General features: G+C 51.2%; 1 protein-coding gene across 12 annotated transcripts in view; it reads left to right on the top strand.

Moving 5' to 3' along the window:
- ATP2B2 (ATPase plasma membrane Ca2+ transporting 2) overlaps positions 1 to 18,264 on the top strand; it is a 302,597-nt gene that overhangs the window by 209,127 nt on the left and 75,206 nt on the right. For all 12 annotated transcript variants that reach the window (XM_032270594.1, XM_032270601.1, XM_032270600.1 and 9 more), the window contains 3 exons: positions 6,489 to 6,686; positions 14,936 to 15,193; positions 16,210 to 16,335. In XM_032270594.1, coding sequence (XP_032126485.1) covers positions 6,489 to 6,686; positions 14,936 to 15,193; positions 16,210 to 16,335 — 582 coding nt within the window. The remainder of the gene's footprint in view (positions 1 to 6,488; positions 6,687 to 14,935; positions 15,194 to 16,209; positions 16,336 to 18,264) is intronic.

Below are 18,264 nucleotides of genomic sequence, written 5' to 3'. Positions count from 1 at the left end.
GATGGCAAAAAGATGAGTTACAAGGGCCAAAGTCTCCATTAGAGAACACTCTCACCCTCACTCCGAAGGCCTGTGTAAACCTGACTCCATGTGTCATGCTACAAATTCAGTTTCTCTCCCAGCCTTTCCTGGCCATTGGAAGCAAAGGGTACAATAGAAGTGTCCTCTTCCTTGGAGACCATCTGCCCCCTCTTCTGAGGAGCAAACCAGGAATGCTCCACTACTCAACCCTTTCCCAAGCCCTTTGGAGTTCCTTTTGCCTTCTCGGAGCCTGTGTCCCATACAGACACCGTTTCACCTGATCAACCCTCATTCCTTCTTGCACCCAGTTATAATTACACTTCTGCCAGGAAACCCTTCCTGACACTCCTGTCTTCCTTACAGTAGTGTCCGCAACATGTAGATAAAGTCTGGCTTTTAGTAGGTGCTCAATCAAAATTTGGTGATTGAATGAGGAAGTAAATGACTGGGTGTGCACCATTTAGTTCGACCCTAGGTACCTTTTCTACCTTCAGAGGGTCTGAGAGGCGTGAGAGAACTCAGGCCTCCTTAAGATAGGAGGATCTTGAGTCTTGAGTCCCTGGGGGCCTGGCATCTGGTGCAGGATACCCCTAGTGGGCCATCCAGCTTCTGTGTAAATATGCTCCCTCCCTGCTTCCTGGAATAATCCATCCATCCTCTGCTCACCCATTAGAATGTCCTTCCCTCTCATAAAGCCAGAGGCTCCTCCTTGTACCTTTTCCTTCAGGTCCCCAGCTCTGTGCTCTGGGGCCAGACAAGGCACAGGCTCCCTTTGCCCCCAAGAGAACCACTGCCCCCTGAGCTTTGCTTAGCAGAGCTGAGGTGAGGCTGGTTTTGTCAGATGGCTCTCAAACATGAGTTTCAACTCCCATAGGTCTGGGCACATGCCCTTGGTGACCCAGACATCAGGATTTCTAGGTGGAATTGACTTTTTAATGTTTGTAACAAATTTCCATTTTTTTAAAAAACACCGGGCAGACCACATGAAACCTCTCTAATGGCCTGACACTGCAGTTTGCAGGAGCCAGAATTGGCTAAGAAGAGAGAGGAACATACCCCAAGCAGAATGGGAACAGCCAGGCAGAGGTTTAGAGGCTGGGAAAGAGCCCAGCTTGTGTCTGGGACAGCTGGATAGAGATATACTTTGAGGCCAAAGTTCCCCACACACCCAACTGACAGCAAGCAGCCACGACGGCAGGAGTTCCTGTACAGCCGCTCCCTCACCCTGCACTGTGCGTGGCTTTCCCCAGCCTAGGGGTTATTTTGTTCCCATTTTATTGATGAGAAAACTGAGTCTCTGAGGGATGAAACTGGCCCAATTTCACTCACAAGTCAGTGGTAGAACCAAGACCAAACCTGACTCCTCATCTGGTGCTCTGACCTCTGCTTGTAATTACACAGAAAGAAAATTCACATTCAAAAGCCCACAACCCCACAGAGCATCTGTCTGGACATTCATGTTTCAGAATTTGCAGGGCCTTGCTGCCTTTGTCCAGTGATCTTTGACACCCTGTATTAATTTTTAATATGCTAAATGGTGAGATGCTCCTTCATCTAAATTGAATCTCCAATGCCATTCATCTCTCACACCAGCCTCTGTTGTTTCCACTCCCAAAAATATCTGCGTTAATTTTCAGCAGAAAGGAAGAGACCACAGGATTCAACTCCTGGGAAGGGCATGACAGTTAGGCTGGACCAGGCAAGCTGTCTTACCTACAGGTCCTCAAAACCCCCATCTTTTGATACCAAGTACCAGAGCCACCAGCCCTAGCCTTCATCCAGATCAATCCTTCATGTCACATGTGGGGAAACAGAGGCCCAAAGGAGGGAAATGGCTTGTCTGCAGTCACAAGGTCCTTCCGCTGTGCCTCTCCTCACCTTGACTGACCCCTTCCCATCTTGTCAAAATCCTGCCAGTCCAAAGTCTTCCTCTCTGGAAGGTCTGGCTTAGTCTCCTACACAGCCTAAAAACTGGTCGGTAATAATGACACAGTGCACTTACCTGGTGACAGGCACAGCGCTACGCTCCTTATGTGAGACCTCTTGCTGAAGCCTCTCCCTAACCCTGTAAAATAGGCACTGCTACTGTCTGCATTTTACAAAAGGAGAAACTGAGGCAGTGAGAAGTGAAGCCACTGACCCAAGGTCACTCAGAGCTGGGATTTGAACGCAGGCCATCCGAGTTCAAATCTCGCCTGTGTTCTTAGGGCAGGATTTGAAGTTGGGGCCAAGCCTCAGCTCTGGCTTGGCTGTTCTTCTGCTGAGAAGAAGGGAGTGAGCAAGACGTCGTAGCCACCTCCACCATCTCAGAGGACTCATGTGAGCCTCAGTGCCCAGGGTTCCCATCTTGGATTTTGATTCTGGGATGCTTGTTGTGGAAACTGCCATGGGAAGAGCCCTGCAGAACACACAGTGTTTTTATTCCCTGAGTTGTTATTTCTAAAAACAGAGGGCCTCTCAGAAGTCTGTGGGGAGTGGGCAAGGGCAGGGGCTGGGGAGGGAGCTGCCCGGGAGTGGAAGGGACAGAGAGTTGCTCTGCGCCGACCCCTCCCCCTTCCAGCCACATCACCCTGTCTCAACCCATAGTCTTGGGGGTCTCAAACTAGCAACTTAGGGGCTGAATCCAGCCCACAGGTATGTTGTACTTGACCCTGGCATGTTTTTAATGGGGAGATTTTACATCAAATTCCAGATGTCCAGCTTCTCTTAGAAGATTGGAAGATCTGCCACCCTCAGCCCACATTCCCCCACAGGAGCTGAAAAGCAGCTGTCCTCTTCAGAAGGGCCAAGGTTCTTCACTTTGCTCCAGTTTCTACCACTCCCTAATGTCACCCACTCACCTACTTCACTCATTCACAAAACCCACCCATGCCCCACATCTATCACATTTGCAGTCCCTGCTCTGCTGTCCCAGGACTCAGGATCGCAATGCCTGGCCTGTGGATTCCCAGCATGACAGAGCCCCAGCATGACATGGCCTGACTTCCACAACGGAACACTCACATTATCAACTATTTACACTGCGGACCCCAGAACATTTGAATCCCAGAACTCAGAAGGTTCAGAGACTCCCCTCTCTTGGAATCAATCAGACAGGGCCCAGAAGATTGGCTGCCCTCACCCTTACTTTTTCTTAGCAAAGACGTTAATTTGCACCAAATTTTACGAGGAGCCCCAAAAAGTGAAAACAGACCCCAGGAGAAACATTTCAGGGCCTGCAGACCTCAGAACCCCTGGGATTCTCAGGACTTACCCATCTTGTTGAACACTCCCATTGTTGAACTGGAGAAACTGCAGCTCAGAGAAGAGAATTGACTGACCAAAGCCACAGCAAACTGCCATAACAGGCCTGTGTTGGCTGGTCATAGCCCCTCCCTGAGAGGCCCACCACCCTCTTGAACTCTCCCTTCTCCCTTGTCAAAACCCATTCCAGGAAAAAGCCTGAAACTCATTCACACCATGGCATTCAGAACTGATGATGGCTTCCCCCTCCCAGAAAGTCTAAAGGAATTGGAGCTTTTGATTAAAGGAATAAAGGTCAAGTAGAGGAATTCCAGTTGTTGGCTGTGGGTAGAATTAGACCAGAGGAGGAAGACGGGGAAGCTTCCTGCCGTTCCTGGCATCACACTGCAGTGCGCCGTGCCTGCACACTCTGTGCCTCGACCTCCCAGATGGCCAGCCAGCATTAAACAGTGGAGGCCGTGTTCCCACGTGCTTAGATCAGGGCTAGCAGGGCTCTCAGGGCCCAGGAGCTGCCCCATGGCAGCAACTTGGTCTCCGAGCAGCCTGTCTCCTCATCTATGAAATGAGCCTAACCTGTCTCTGGGTTCCCTCGTTCTCACTGCCTGCAGGACATGGGATCTCCAGAGCTTACCTGTACTGACAGGCAGGCTAGTGTGAGGTCTCCTAGGGAAGGAGCCATTCCTGGGCTCCCCTGGTGTGGGTGTCTCAGCCAGCCTGATACTTGGAGGCTCCTGATGGAGATCTCATGGTCAGCATCTGAGGAGACTCAGTATCTAGAACCCCAGACAGACTCCCAAACCACAGGCTGCTGGACTCATGGAACCACTGAGCGCTTACATCCATGGGCAGCCAGGTCTGTTCCGTGCGCATCACTCTTCCCAGAACCAGGCTAGGCCCACAGTGGGGGCTCCAGAAACGTAAATTGAATGAATGAATGAATTAATGAATGGGTAAATGAAGCAACCAACAACAGGCTGTTAGAATCATAAAACCATGTTATTAGACCACAAGATCCCATCAATGTAACAACCACATGGTCCAGTCCTGCAACCCCCAGCATGCTGGTAGTGCTGTTCTCAGGAGCAGACTGAAGGCCATAGGTCTGATGAGGGGTGTGTGCCCCTCCCTTTCCACCCCCATCTGTCCTCACTAAGACACAAGAAGAGCTAGTGTTCACTGGGTCGGCAATAGGACTGGCATTGCCCACTGCAAGGACCCATTTGTGTGCACTGTTCGGGCCAGGCTCACCACACTCAGACCTGCATTTAGTGGGTGGGATGATTCTAAGGCTTCAGGTGCCAGGCCCTGAGGGACAGGAATCAGACTAGTCTTTGCTCCCAAGGTGCCACAGCCCAGGTAGGACACAGGTCTGGGGAAGCAGTAAGCCCGCTGAGGGGAAGGCTGTGGGAAGTAAGGGCAGAGGGCCACTGTCTACCTGGGGTGGAGGGGAAGCTGCCCAACAGGGGCCCTTGAGAGGCGTTCATAGTGCTGAGTGGAGGAAAGGCTGCTCCTGGTTTGCTGAACAGCAGGAGCAAAGGCCCAGGAGTGTGACGGGACACTTGTTATGGAAAAATAAAATGGCACACCAGCAACTTGGGGTGACATGAGCAGCTTGAAAGGAAGGCTGAAACAAGGAGAAGCACCAGCCTCTGAGGGGCACAGCAGGCAGTAGACAGAGGGAGCCCTCCCTACCAGAGCCACACCCCTCCTGGTCACACACCTGAATTCCCTCCATGAGAGGTTCACCCTTCCAGGCCCCTCTTGCAAGGTACAGGTACACCTGGGGTTTGCCAATTGTGGATTGTCCATACCCTGGTACCAGGGAGTTTAGAAGGGGATGTAGAGACAGGCAAACAGTAGCCAGTGCCAGAGCAGGGAAGGGCACAGCATGGTCACAGTGTGGCAGGAGGAAGGCAAAGTGCTGGCCTGGCTCTGCTGGGAGGAAGCCACATGGCAAAAGCCAAGGCTGCAGACACAGGTTGCAGGTCAGATGAGGGGGCCAGGGAACCAGGCTGGGAAACATGGGCTTTATTCCAAAGACATTGAGCGGCCTTCCAAGGCCTTTGAGCAGGGGCGTGAGAGTGGACTTGCAAGTCTGGAAGAATTATCTGGAAGTGAAGATGGTAGGTGGAAGTGGGCCCCTGTCACTCTGTCTGGGCCCCACGTGATGCGAGGTGCACCTGGCTATACCTCACTGCCTTGTCCAGAAGAGGAGAAGCCACCAGCGTCAGCTGCACGTCCACCAGGCACGCTCCGAGCACATTGCAAGGCATCCACAGTAAGGGCCGCTCCTGAGTGGGCACTCTTCTGTCTGGTAGGCTGCCCTTTTCCAGTGTCTGCAACTGTGCCAGGTACTTAGTAGGTACTCAATAAATGCTCATGGATGACATTAATTACCTCATGTGATATTCACAACCACCCATGGGTTAGGTACAACCATCATCCCTATTACAGAAGAGGATACTGAGGCTTAGAGAGCTAAGGCTGTCACGCTGGGATTTTAATCCAGGCAGTGGCTTCTGATTCTTCTCTAAATACTGTGTAGCATTCGACAGGAGGAACAGCGGAAGGAGGGTGCCGGTGTGAGGTGGCTATAGGAGTGTGGATTCGATTCCTGGGGCTGCCACAGCAAATGACCACAGACTGAGTGCGTGGCTTAAAACAAGAGAAGTTTATTCTCTTATGACTCGAGGCCAGAAGTCAGAAATCAGATGTCAGCAGGGCCACCTCCATCTGAAGAGCAGGGAACAGCCCTTCCTTGTGTCTTCCAGCATCTGGTGGTCCCAGCTGTTTCCTGGCTTGTGGCTGCATCACTCCAATCTCTGCCTCTGTTTTTACACGGCCATCTTCCCTCTGTGTCTCTGTCTCTTGTAAGGATACCTGTCATTGCATTTAGGGTCCAGACAGATAATCCTGGATGCTCTCATCATGAGATCCTTAAGTGCAAAAACAAAGAATATTTTCCCAAATGAGGTCACATTCACAGGTTCTGGGGATCGTGATGTAGATATATATTTTGGGGGCTGCCATTCAACCCACTGCATGGTGTCTCTGGCTTTTGGCAGGAACCCACTTAGGACCCAAAGCACCAAGAGATGTTGGGCTCCTGGACCAGCTACCTGCAAGTTTCTTGCTCCGTTTCTCCCTCTCTGTCCCTACCTTCCCAGAACACGCCTGTGTCTCTCCCGGGCCCCCAGGCCAATCTCCCTGCTGTCTGTCCGCAGGTTTGCCAGGCACCGCTCCAGACCTGGAAAAGAGAAAGCAAATTTTTGGGCAAAACTTTATACCTCCAAAGAAGCCAAAAACCTTCCTGCAGCTCGTGTGGGAGGCGCTGCAGGATGTGACGCTCATCATCCTGGAGATCGCCGCCATCATCTCCCTGGGGCTGTCCTTCTACCACCCACCTGGCGAGGGCAACGAAGGTAAGATGGTCCTCGGACCCACGACCCACCCTGCACACCTGGCCACCACATCCACACCGGGGGCACTCATGGCTCACACAAATAATCCTCTCCTTCCAGGGGAGAAAACCGAGGCCCAAGGGGCAGGGCCCCACGCATAGTCAACACAGCCAGTGGGTGGCCGAGCCAGGCCTCAGCCCCGTTTTCCCCATGGGAAATGCTGAAGAGTTGGACCAGCAACAGTGATCATTTTAGTGAGCATTTTTTAGCACTTGCAGCGTGCCAAGACCTAGGCTGAGATGTCATCCTGACAACCCCCTGAGGTAGCGGCTATGGTTAATGCCCATTTTAAAGATGAGGAAATCTTGGGTTCAGTGTATACTGCTTGGGTGGTGAGTGTACCAAATTCCCACAAATCACCACTGAAGAACTTACTCATGTAACCGAATACCACCTGTTCCCCAAAAACCTATGGAAATAAAAAATGTAAAAAAAACAAACAAAGATGAGGAAACCGAGGCACAGAAAAGTGGGTTACCTTGCTGGAGGTCACCAGCTAATAAAGAGTTTTCAGATTTTGCTGTGGAGCCTGTTGAAAGCACTGGTGTCACACCCCATCCTAAGAGAGCCTGGTTCTCTCTCCAGAGTCCAGGGATGGCTGGATTTTAATAAGCACGGAGGTAAGGGCGACCCTGACATCTGTGCAGGCTGATCTGTTTTATAATCTGCTTTTACGATCAGTAGGAGATTGTAAATAGTTTTTTGTGATTCGTTATGATTCAACATTTCCTAATGAATGTGCTGCATAAGTAGATAACCCTACTATATTCACAGCTTCAGAAAAGCAAATTAAAAGTTGATAACATATAAGAAATAACATTATAGGCCTTATTTTCCCTAAATAGAAAGGTAGTCTCTGAGGTCCCTTGAACATCCATTGCCCTGGCCCCACCCAAGTCAAAATTGCCCAGTAAACTGAATAACCAAGTCTATTAAACCAACTACCTCAATTCTATACATAATAATAAGTTGATTTCTTTTCTTACATGACCTCATGCCATAATGGGCTTAAAGACCCAAGAGAGGTACATCTCACAGGATGCAGTCAAATAGAAAGCCAGATGGAAAAGGAATGGAAGCAAAGAAATCAGCTATAATTGCTGTTCTGATTGAGATTTAAATCTGACTTGGGGTTCCTGGCAGCCAAGACAGAAAGGGAATTAGGGTGATTTGCTGTGAATGTACTAAAAAGTACTGAATTTTAAAATAATAAGCTGGGTGCAGTGGCTCACACCTGTAATCCTGGCACTTTGGTAGGCTGAGGCGGGTGAATTGCCTGAGCTCAGGAGTTCGAGACCATCCTGGGCCACCTGGTGAAACCTCATCTCTATAATAATAATAATAATAATTTTAAAATGAAAAATAAAACTAAAAACTAAAAGGCAGATTTGCATAGCTCAAATTGTCAGCAAGGAGGAAACGTATTTAGGAAGATGACATTTCTCTTGGCAAGAATTCTGGGATGAACCGTCACATAGGACATTATAAGCAATGCACAATGCCTTCTTTGCAGAAGTTTTATGGCAAATATGGAAGTAGATAGTACGTGGCGACTGGAATAAGCTTGGACAAAGCTAAGAGTGTAACACAAACGCATGATGATAATACTTCCCACTATTTTTATAGCTACCACTCATTGGGAGCTATTATGATAGAAATCCATTTAATTCTCAATCCTCACAACACCCTATAGGTAGGTGCTATTATTATCCAGGAAACCAAGGCCCTGAGACAGTAAATGGCTTACTAAGGGCACACAGATAAAAAGCAGCAGAACCATGACTCAGACCAAAGGGTCTGGCTCCTTGGTCCTGTCCCTCAGCTGCATTTCCTCAGAGAGGGACAGGACTGAGTCAGCCCAGATACATGGCCTCATACAGCCCAATTCAGTACAGGATTAGAACTTAGATAGCAGGTGGCGGAGGGGGTGCAGGGGAAGCATGGACCAAGCTCCTCATGTGTGCCAGAAGGAGCGTCTAAACCCCCAAACAGGTGGTTCCAATCTTCCATATTAGAGATTCGGAAACCAAGGCCCAGAGAGAGAAAGGACTTGCCTGCAGTCACAAAGCTACCATAGGCGGTAGGGCAGCATTTTCAACCCGAGTCTATCTGGCGCTTCCCCGGCTCTTCCCTGCCTCTGGCCGGGGCACTAGCTCAGGCCATGCCCTGGTCAAAGGCAGCTACACACAATCCACATTCACTGTGATCAAACATTCTTGGGCTTTGTGACCATCCTGACTCCTTCTCCTGAAGCCCTCACCCTGGCCTGAATCTCAGCTCCAAGCCTCCCATGTTGCCAGGGCTCCTTTGCCCCAGATCAGGCTCAGGCTCCATCAATCCCCAGTCAACAAGCGAAAAAAAACAACAACCACCCTGGGAGAGACATCACTTTCATCAGGGAAGGTGACAGGGACAGTTATGTGGCCTTCTCGACTCCCTTCTCCCTGCACACAGCCTTCCAGAAACTGGGCCCAGCTCTAACTGAGCACCAGTACACAGGGCGCTTTACGTCTGGGTTCTCAGTGAACCCTCACACCCATTTCACAGACCAGGAACTTTCGGCCAAAGATTCCCCAACAGGGCCCTCCCTGAACAGCCAGTGTTGAAATTATGTCATTGCTCTGATGCTAGGGAGTTTTGTTTGAAATCATATAATACACCCAATTTCTTTTTGACACCTGCTGCCACAGCCCGGAAGGCACCAGAGTCCAGTGGTCAGAGCCTGGGGACAGGGCCTGGCTCTGCCTGTCTGGCCCTGGAACCAGGCGGCCCTCCATGTGCCCAGCCTCAGTGTCTTCATCCATAAAATGCGATGAATGATAGTACCTGCCCTGTGGAGCTCTCGTGAGGATTGAAGAAAATAATGCAAAGCGCTTGGCATGGAGCCCTGAGCAAACCTCAGGAAGCAGGTATCACTCCCCATGTGGCCAATCACTCCCCATTTCCAGAAAAGTGGCCACATTCTTTTCAACACCCTGCAATTCTAGTATCATCTACAGCAAAGCAGAGGTGGACAGCGTGAGCTTATTAGAGCCACAGGTTCCAAAGCCCCAGTGTCTGTCACCCTTGCCTCCAGCCCCTATTATGTCGAGTCCTCAGAGGCCCACTGTCTGCCTTCGCCCCAGGTCTAAAGATCCAGGAGTTAGGACCTGAGCCAGGCAGAGAGCCTTCCTTTCGAGGGGTCAGGCAGCCCTGTGCACAAAACAAACTCAAGTTCTACAGAAGGAGCAAAGCTGGCCTGTCAGCAGAAGGAAGGAAGGAAAGGGACAAGGCTGGGGGGAAGGAGGAAGAGGAAAGGAAGAAGGAAGGCAGGGAGGGGGCTTATTTATAGCCTGGCGCCCATAGGAAGGCCGGACGACATTCCACCAGCAGCTTCACCAAATCCCCGGTGTCCACATTGTGTTTGAACTCATTCCGTTTTATTTATCACTTGCCATTATTTTAAGTGCCTTGGAATGGACATCCTCAGCCCTGAGCTCCGATGCTAGCCAGGTACATGGCATCCCTACCCCCACCCCACCTGGCAGGTGAGGGAACTGGAGCTCTGAGAGAGGAGGGTGGGGACTCACCCACAGTTGCGGCCTGGGCCCCCAAGTCAGGCCTCAGGCTTCCTGCACTGGGGACAAACTCGAGCCAAGGATGAAAGACACACAACTGGACCCATTCCAGGGTCAGGTCTGGGGGCAGGCAAAGGAATACAACATGGTGGCAGCACTATAAGGCCGACCTCCCCCCACCAGAAGACACATCTTCCAGAGAGGGAGGCCTGCTCTTAGCATATGACAAAGTGGGGGCTGGGGTCCCAGAGGGATGTGGGTTCAAATCCAGGCTCAGCAACTCCCCAGCAAGTGACTGCCCCTGCCCAGGCTTCACCTTCTCCCTCCGTAAGACAGGCCTGGTCGTTGGCAATGGTGACAGGTGGAATTAGTCACACATGCAATGAGTGCATGGGTTTCTTACTGTACCTGGCCCATGGTAGGTGGTTAGTAGATACGGTCATATGTCACTTAACGACAGGGACATGTCATGTTCTAAGGCAATTTCATCATCGTACCAACATCGTGGTACGATGTACCACAGCCCGCTACACACCTGAGCTGTGTGGTGCAGCCCATTGCCCCTAGGCTAGGCACCTGTGCGCATGTGACCATGCTGAATCCTGTAGGTAGCTGTAACACAATGGTGAGTATTTGGTATCTAAACATAGAGAAGGTACAGTCAAAATACAGTATTATAATCTTACGAGACCACTGTGGTAAATGCAGCCTGCCACTATCAGAAATGACCTTACCCGGCACATGACTGTGTTTGCTGAGTGACCGCAGGGCCCTTGTCCAGCGGTGACACAGTTGCTGTCTGTACACACTGTCTAGTTTTACCTAATGCCTAACTGCTGGGGCACTGCCCCACACTTCATCTCATCTTTTTCCCTAAAACCACTGGGCCAAGCTGGGCCAGGGTGGGCTGGATGCCCCCTGATGAGCAGGAGTGAGGAGTATAAAAGCATCCCCAAACTTAAAGTTAGGAAGCCTGCTTTGAGTCCTGGCTATATCACTTCCTGGTGCGTCACCTTGGGAAGGTCTTATCTCATACTCATCACTGAGAAAGCAGTTGTGGCAGGGCTGTGGGTGCTGCAGAGAGACACTTATCCTAGGTCAGACAGCGTGTTCATGGCAGGGCTAGGATTGGCACACTCACTGCCCCTGCCCCTGCTGGTGACAACTCCCCTAGTGCCAGAGTGCCAACAGAGTGACAGGCACATAGTAGGTGCTTAGAAAATGTTTATGGCTCAACCAGTTTGGAGGATCTTTGTTGGATATCAGGCCCTGGTAGCCACCTGGGAGGCAGACTCCCCATTTTACTGGTGAACATGCAGACAAGCCCAGAGATGCCAAGTGGGTACCCAAGCTTGTACAGACGGGGAGAGGCCACACCCTCTACAGCCCTAGGTCCAGGGAGAGCAGTTGCAGTTCCCTGGACCCTATGGCCACAATCTCCAGATCCTGTCCCTGCCCCAGTCCAAGGGAGCCCCAGAGGAGATCTCAGCAGGACCCACCTGCTCCCCTCTTCCCTCCCCTTCCGATTCTCTTCTTAATTGTTCCAGGGGCAGCAGGAGTTGTTCCTAGGGTCAGACAGCTTCCAGATGGCCAAATCCCTACCCCAGTGATCTGCACTCCCACTTTCTATCCATCCCAGGGCACCCATGTGACCATCAGACAGTTCTCAGGAGATAAAAGCTAATTGGCTTTTGCTGGCAGAGTGAGTGCCCTCTGAGGGTTCCTTGGTATAGAGTCAGCAAGGGCAGCAGGTAGGGCTGGGAGTTGAAACAGGGTACCAATCCCACTCAGTCACTGTGCCCTTGGCTTTCAGAGCCCAGTCCAAGGAAAAAAGCCCATGAAAAGGGGAGAGGACCAACTTTTATCATGTATCTATCAGGTGTCAGGCCGTTAGCTCACAAATCCCTGAGGTTATCTCACTTCACAGCTGTCTAACCTGAGGCTGAGAGAGGCCAAGTCACTTACCTAAAGTCACACAGCAGAGACTGGATTTAAACTAGGTCTTTCTGATTCCAGAGCCTGAAAGCTTACTTTGTGTCTAAGTGTCCAAATGCCCCAGTAGCTACTCTAATGAGGGTCCCATTGAGGAAGCACACAGCAGGGGAAATAACAGCCTTCCCATTTCCAGAGAACACAGCAAGGGGCAGGGAATAACAAAAATCTTGTAAAATGCAGCATGAGGCTTTATAATCCCACTTCTTCCCCCTCCGTGCCCCTAAGCCCCAAAGAGAATGCCTTTCCATGTTCTGGGTTTCTGTTTAGCAAAGTTCACATGTGTTTCCTAGTCTTTGGGGTCTCTATGGTGTCTTCATGGTGGTACAGGAGGCACCATTCCCCAGTTCCTCTCCTCCCATCATCATATGTCACTCAAATCCAGCAGGAGCCCCTTTGTAATGTGGGCCTCAGGGCTTCATAAAGCCAGGCTGTGGAACTTGAGCGATAATGCTCACCCACACACTGGAAAATAAGAAGCACCAGCTTTAACTGAGCATTTACTGTGTGCTCACTGCAGTGGGTGTTTTACACGAAGTCTCTCTCTTAATCCTGTCAAGCGCCTCATGAGAGAGAGCCTGCCATTTTGCAGAGGAGCAAAAACAAAACGAAGCAGGCACAGTGGTTACATAGCAAGTTCATGGGCACACAGCAGTTAGCGCAGCTGGGATTCAGACTTGGTTACCATTAGCACAATTATGATTACCATTACTCCAAGGCGGGTCCTACTAAGCAGTTTAAAATTACTAGAAATATCTGAAACTCCCAAGTGGGGAGAAAGGTGGCTTTGGGAACCCCACATGATGGCATTGTTTACGGGCCCGAAGGGAACAGCTGGTTCAGTGTAAGACCTGGAAATTTCCAATGCACATGCAGCTGGACCGCAGTGAGTCCGTATCTCCCCAGGCTTGGGCTCGACCTTCTCAGGAGCCAAAAGCCCATGAACATTCCTTGAGTGCCACTTGGCCTTCTTGTCATGTTGATTCTGACCTCTGGCTTTCCAGAAGCTTCCACTGGGGTCTCTTGAAGCTTCTGTTCTCTGTTCCTTGAGACAGACTTGGATTTCCAGATGTTCGGCCCTGAATCTTTGGCAAACACATGGCAGAGGGGGCCGCTGGGCTCAGGGAGAGTGAACAGGCCAGGTCTGGTGTCAGATTCCAGACCCAGATTCAAACCCCATTATCTGCTGTGTGACCCCAGGTAAGTGTCTGCTTCTCTCTGAACCGCCACCCGTCTCTCAGCCAGCTTGAGGGTTAGCGTTAATGCTGGGTGCACAGCAGGCCTTGCAAGGTGTCCAGAGCCCCACCTGGCCCCCGTGGAGGGGAACTGCACTGAGTTTTCCAGGAAGGATGGTCAGAATCTCCTGGAGATTCCTTTCCATGGAAATGGCCACTCCCCCGGTCCCAGGGGAAGTAAAGGCCTGGGCGTGTCCTGGCCTGGCTGTGGTACCTCACCTCCTAAGCCTCCCCCTCTTGCTCTCAGGATCCTTGTGGAGATGAGAGAGAGGCGTGGAAAGGCCTTAGTCCCAGCATCGCATGGGTAGGACCTACCTTTGGGTCTGACGGCTTCAGATAAGATGTGCCTGGGTTCTTCTTTTTCTGTTCACCCTGTGGGCCTGGCAGACCTTGAGAGTTTTGGGGGTCTAGACTGGGGAGGGGCTCAGTGGTGCAAGGGTGTGGGGTGCAGGATCCCTGTAGGTCAGACAGGCGGCCTGCAGCTCAAGCATCAGCGTCCTCACTGTGGAGTGGGGCTCACTCCTCAGCTGTCTGACAAGGACTGAGTTAGAACCTCCTGTGTACTGAACTCTGGCCAGGAGCTTCCACCTTCCTCTCCCTGAGCCCTGGAAGGCAGTTTCAGTGATGCCTGTTTTGCAGATGAGGCCACTGATGCTGGGGAAGGGCAATGACTTGTCCAAAATCATACAGAGGCAGCAGCAGAATTAGAACCAGCTCGTCTTCCCAACCTGCCTGGGCAACGTAATGAGACTCCTACAGCAGAAGAGGACATCGGCAAAACCGCCTTTTCAGACTCTAAAGCACATGCAATATGGTTGCATTTATTCTGTGGGGGAAAAAAACTCACTTTTTCTCTTTTCTCATGAATTAGAAAAAATTCCTTGTCTTTTCTCATCAATTAGAGAAAATTCTCCCTTTCTCTCCTCTGTGTCTTGTCTGTGCTATAGCATCCGTGAACTTTACCACATTAAATTTCAGCTCCCAAAATAGTGCCCAAGATAAAGAATACTCTTCCCATTTTACGCAGATGAGAAAATGAGTTTCAGAAAGGGAGTCATTTGCCCTAGATTTCACAGCTAGAACAAAGGCAGAAAACTTCAGAGGCTAAGACTGTGGGCTCTGAAGGCAGACTGCCTGGGTTCACATTCTGGCTTTCTACTTGCCCTTCATAGCTTGGACAAGTCACTTGACCTCTCTGAGAAACCTCAGCTTCCATATCTGTGAAATGGGCAGTGTGAGTTCCCTGTGAGATGATCCATGTGAAGCACTCTGCACAGGGTTTGGTACCCAGACACATTGAATAAGTGGATAATTATCCTTTGATTCTTAACACTTGCTACTTGCCAGAACTGGGCTATAAATCCAGGTCATGAGGCCTCTCCTGCCTGGCTCACCTCAATCTGCCTGCTTCTGTCTGGTTTTCCAGGATGCGCAACAGCCCAGGGTGGGGCAGAGGATGAAGGAGAGGCAGAGGCGGGCTGGATCGAGGGGGCCGCCATTCTCCTCTCAGTCATCTGTGTGGTCCTGGTCACGGCCTTCAATGACTGGAGCAAAGAGAAACAGTTCCGGGGCCTGCAGAGCCGCATCGAGCAGGAACAGAAGTTCACCGTGGTCCGGGCTGGCCAGGTGGTCCAGATCCCTGTGGCTGAGATCGTGGTTGGGGACATAGCCCAGGTCAAATATGGTAAGTGTCCCAGCCACAGAGCCAGGTTCTAAAGCTGGATTCTGGGCATAGGTGGGACAGGCCAGGCTGATGCAAAGAGACTGGCTCAAGGAAGGGGGTGCATTCCTGAAGTTTGATCCCAAGCTAAGATGTCTTCTGAGATCCTTTAGGAGGTGGAAGGTTACTTCCTGGAGGAGGTACAATCCCAGAATCCATTTAAATCAGAAATGACAAATACATGGCACGTGTGCTGCCATTCTCCAAACTTCCACCCGTAGCAGTCACTACGAATCAGTCACAGCTCAGAGCCTGGATATGGCCTCAGAAGCCTTCTCAGCACAGCACTACAACAACCACTAATACTCAGAATGGGCTTATTAGATGAACTCTATTTCCCATCCCTGATTTGGCTGTTCATGGATGGTTGTTGGGCTAGAGGAGACATTGGAGACAGTGTAAGTAGGTAAGTGGATATTCTGGGCCTGTGCTACTGCCATGGAGAAAACAGGCAGGCTGGCGCCAAAGGGAGTTTGAGCCAGATATGTCCTGGGTAAGTTGAGGCAGAAGTTAGGGGAGAGGTTTGAGTGCCCCTCCTCACTCTGCCCTAAAGGGCTTGATTTCCCCTTGACAATGTGACTTGGTTGGGGTCTTATCAACCCAGCCAAAGCAGACTGGTTCCTTCCAAAACATTTCCCCAAACCATAACTGAGACCAAAGAAGAATGAGTTGTTGGGAGATCTGCACTCCCAGTCCAAGCGAGGTCGAGAGAAACACTTCGTAAAGTACATGCCCGCTTGAGTGAGGGTGGCAGGGGCCCAGCCTCAGCCCTCCAGGCCTGTGTGCACCTTAGCTCCAGTCTTGAGCTGCACATGGGCCTTCTATGGGCACCATCTTGGTTCCTGCACCCTGGGAGCTCTAAGCATTCTGTCCCTGATGGCAAACCTTCCGTGGAAATCATACCTCTAAGGGAACTATCCAAGGAGGAGCCTTCTAGACAGCTGAGAGCCTGCTGACTCCCCTGCCCTTCCTCTTGCCAGGTGACCTCCTCCCTGCCGACGGCCTCTTCATCCAGGGCAATGACCTCAAGATTGATGAGAGCTCCCTGACCGGAGAGTCTGACCAGGTGCGCAAGTCTGTGGACAAGGACCCCATGCTGCTGTCAGGTGAGCTTCAGCCCGCTGTTGGGCTCACTCCTGTCGCCATGCACAGGGAATGCCTGCGTGTCCCCTTCATGAGGTAGAAGGGACTCAGAGGCTTTTATCCTTGGCTCTGGTATCTCCAGCCAGCTCAGCCCCAAGTGAGAACTGCCTTCCTTTTCCCTTGCAAACACATATTGAGCCTACTGTGCACTCAGCTGCCTGAGCCCTGGGGAGACTGCAGTGAATAAAATGGACAAAGCATCCCTGCCCTCATGGCACTGACCTCCTGGTGACTTGGTGTACTAAAAAGCTGAACACTGAAGCCCACTCTCATCAGAGATGAGAATCAGTTAGGTGATAAGCGTTCTGGCCACTGACTGTGTGCCAGGAATGGGTCCAGGCACGGGGCTGCGGCAGTGAGTGAAGCAGGGAAGGCCCAGCCCTGGGAGCTTGTGGCGAAGTGAGGAGCAGGGAGGCGATGTGAAAATTCCTGTGGGGAGAAGCATGTGAAGAAAAGAAACGGGGCACAAGGTGCACTGAGTGTGGGTGGTGAGGAGGAGCTGACCTTGTAGCTATCCGAGGAAGAGCACACCAGGCAGAGGGAACCACAGGGGCGAAAGCCCAGAGGCAGGTCTGGCTGGAGGCTGCAGTGAAATGGAGAGAGTGGAGAGGCCAGAGGTCAGACCTCATGGGCCATTGTCAGCAGTTTGGAAAGTATTCCCAGTGTGATGGGGATTCTCTGGAATGGTTTTAAGCCGTGAGCTGATCATGTTTACATTTTTACAAGCTCACTCTGGCAGCTACAGGGGTAGGGAAGGGGTGGGGAGACCCTGCAGGGGTGAGACACCAGCCAGGTGAGACCCCTTTTCACAGGGACAGCCAAAAGGCTTTCGTGTCCCGCAGTGCTCAGCAAACACCCTCTGCAAAGCTGCTCTGGGCACTCAGGCCAAGTGTTGGGACCATCTCCAGCCCGACCCACCAGTGTTTCAAGCCCAGCCCCTGCCCATGGGAGCCCCCAGCCTGAATGGCCTTGGGGGTTTAGGCCTACCAACAGCTAATCCCACAGTAGGGGTGTGAGGCAGCTGTTGTGAGAAAGCCAAGGAAGGAGCAGAGCTCCCTGGAGGAGAGGCCGTTGAGCTGGGTTTTAAAGGATGCATAGGAGCTTTCCAAGTCCAATCGTAGAGAAAGGGCTCTCCTAGTAGGGGCAACCACGTGCAAAGGCACAGAGGTCTGACAGAGTGTGGAATGTCCTGGAAATAAGAACAGGTCTGCGGGGCAGGATGGTAAGAGTGAGAATAGAAGTGGGGGCGTTTATTTATCCAACATTTATTTAACCAGCATTTGTTAAGCATATACTATGTGCCACTGGTTAAGGGAACAAACAAGGTCCCTGCTGTCCTGGAGCTTAGAATTTAGTAAAGGAGAGAACCAATAAAGGAGCAAGCAAGCAAACATGTAAGGTAACTTCAGATAATGGTAAGTCAGATGAAGATGTTCCATCATGATAATGATATACAGAGACCTGCAGGAAAGGCACAAGAATCTGAGTTGGTCAGGGAAGGTCTGTCTGAAGAGGTTGCATTTGACCTAAAATCAGAATATTGAGAAGAGAAAGTATTCCAGGCAGAGAGACAGCAAGTGCAAAGCCCCTGGGGTCTCACTGAGAGACCACAGAAAGTCTCAAATGACCTCTCAGAACATAGGGCCACATGAGAGCTCAATAAATGGTCACGGCCCTGTGGCCCTGGTTCTTCCCTCTGGGATGAAGTGATTGACAGACAGGGCATCCTTGGGGGCAGTGGCCAGGTGAGTCCTCTGGTTGTGTGGAAGCCCAGGGCAGGCATGGAAACTTCAGGCAGTTTGGAGAAGAGGGAAGAGGGGAGGATGCTGGCAGGAGGCTGGAGAGAGAATGTGTTCAGAATCACTGGTCCAACAGCATCACAAACCAGCCAA

This window comes from Sapajus apella, unplaced genomic scaffold (genome assembly GCF_009761245.1).
Source record: "Sapajus apella isolate SASKATOON/1434 unplaced genomic scaffold, GSC_monkey_1.0 scaffold213, whole genome shotgun sequence".
NCBI lineage: Eukaryota > Metazoa > Chordata > Mammalia > Primates > Cebidae > Sapajus > Sapajus apella.
The sequence above is the reverse complement of the archived record's forward strand: the minus strand, read 5'-3'. Positions and strand labels throughout refer to the sequence as shown.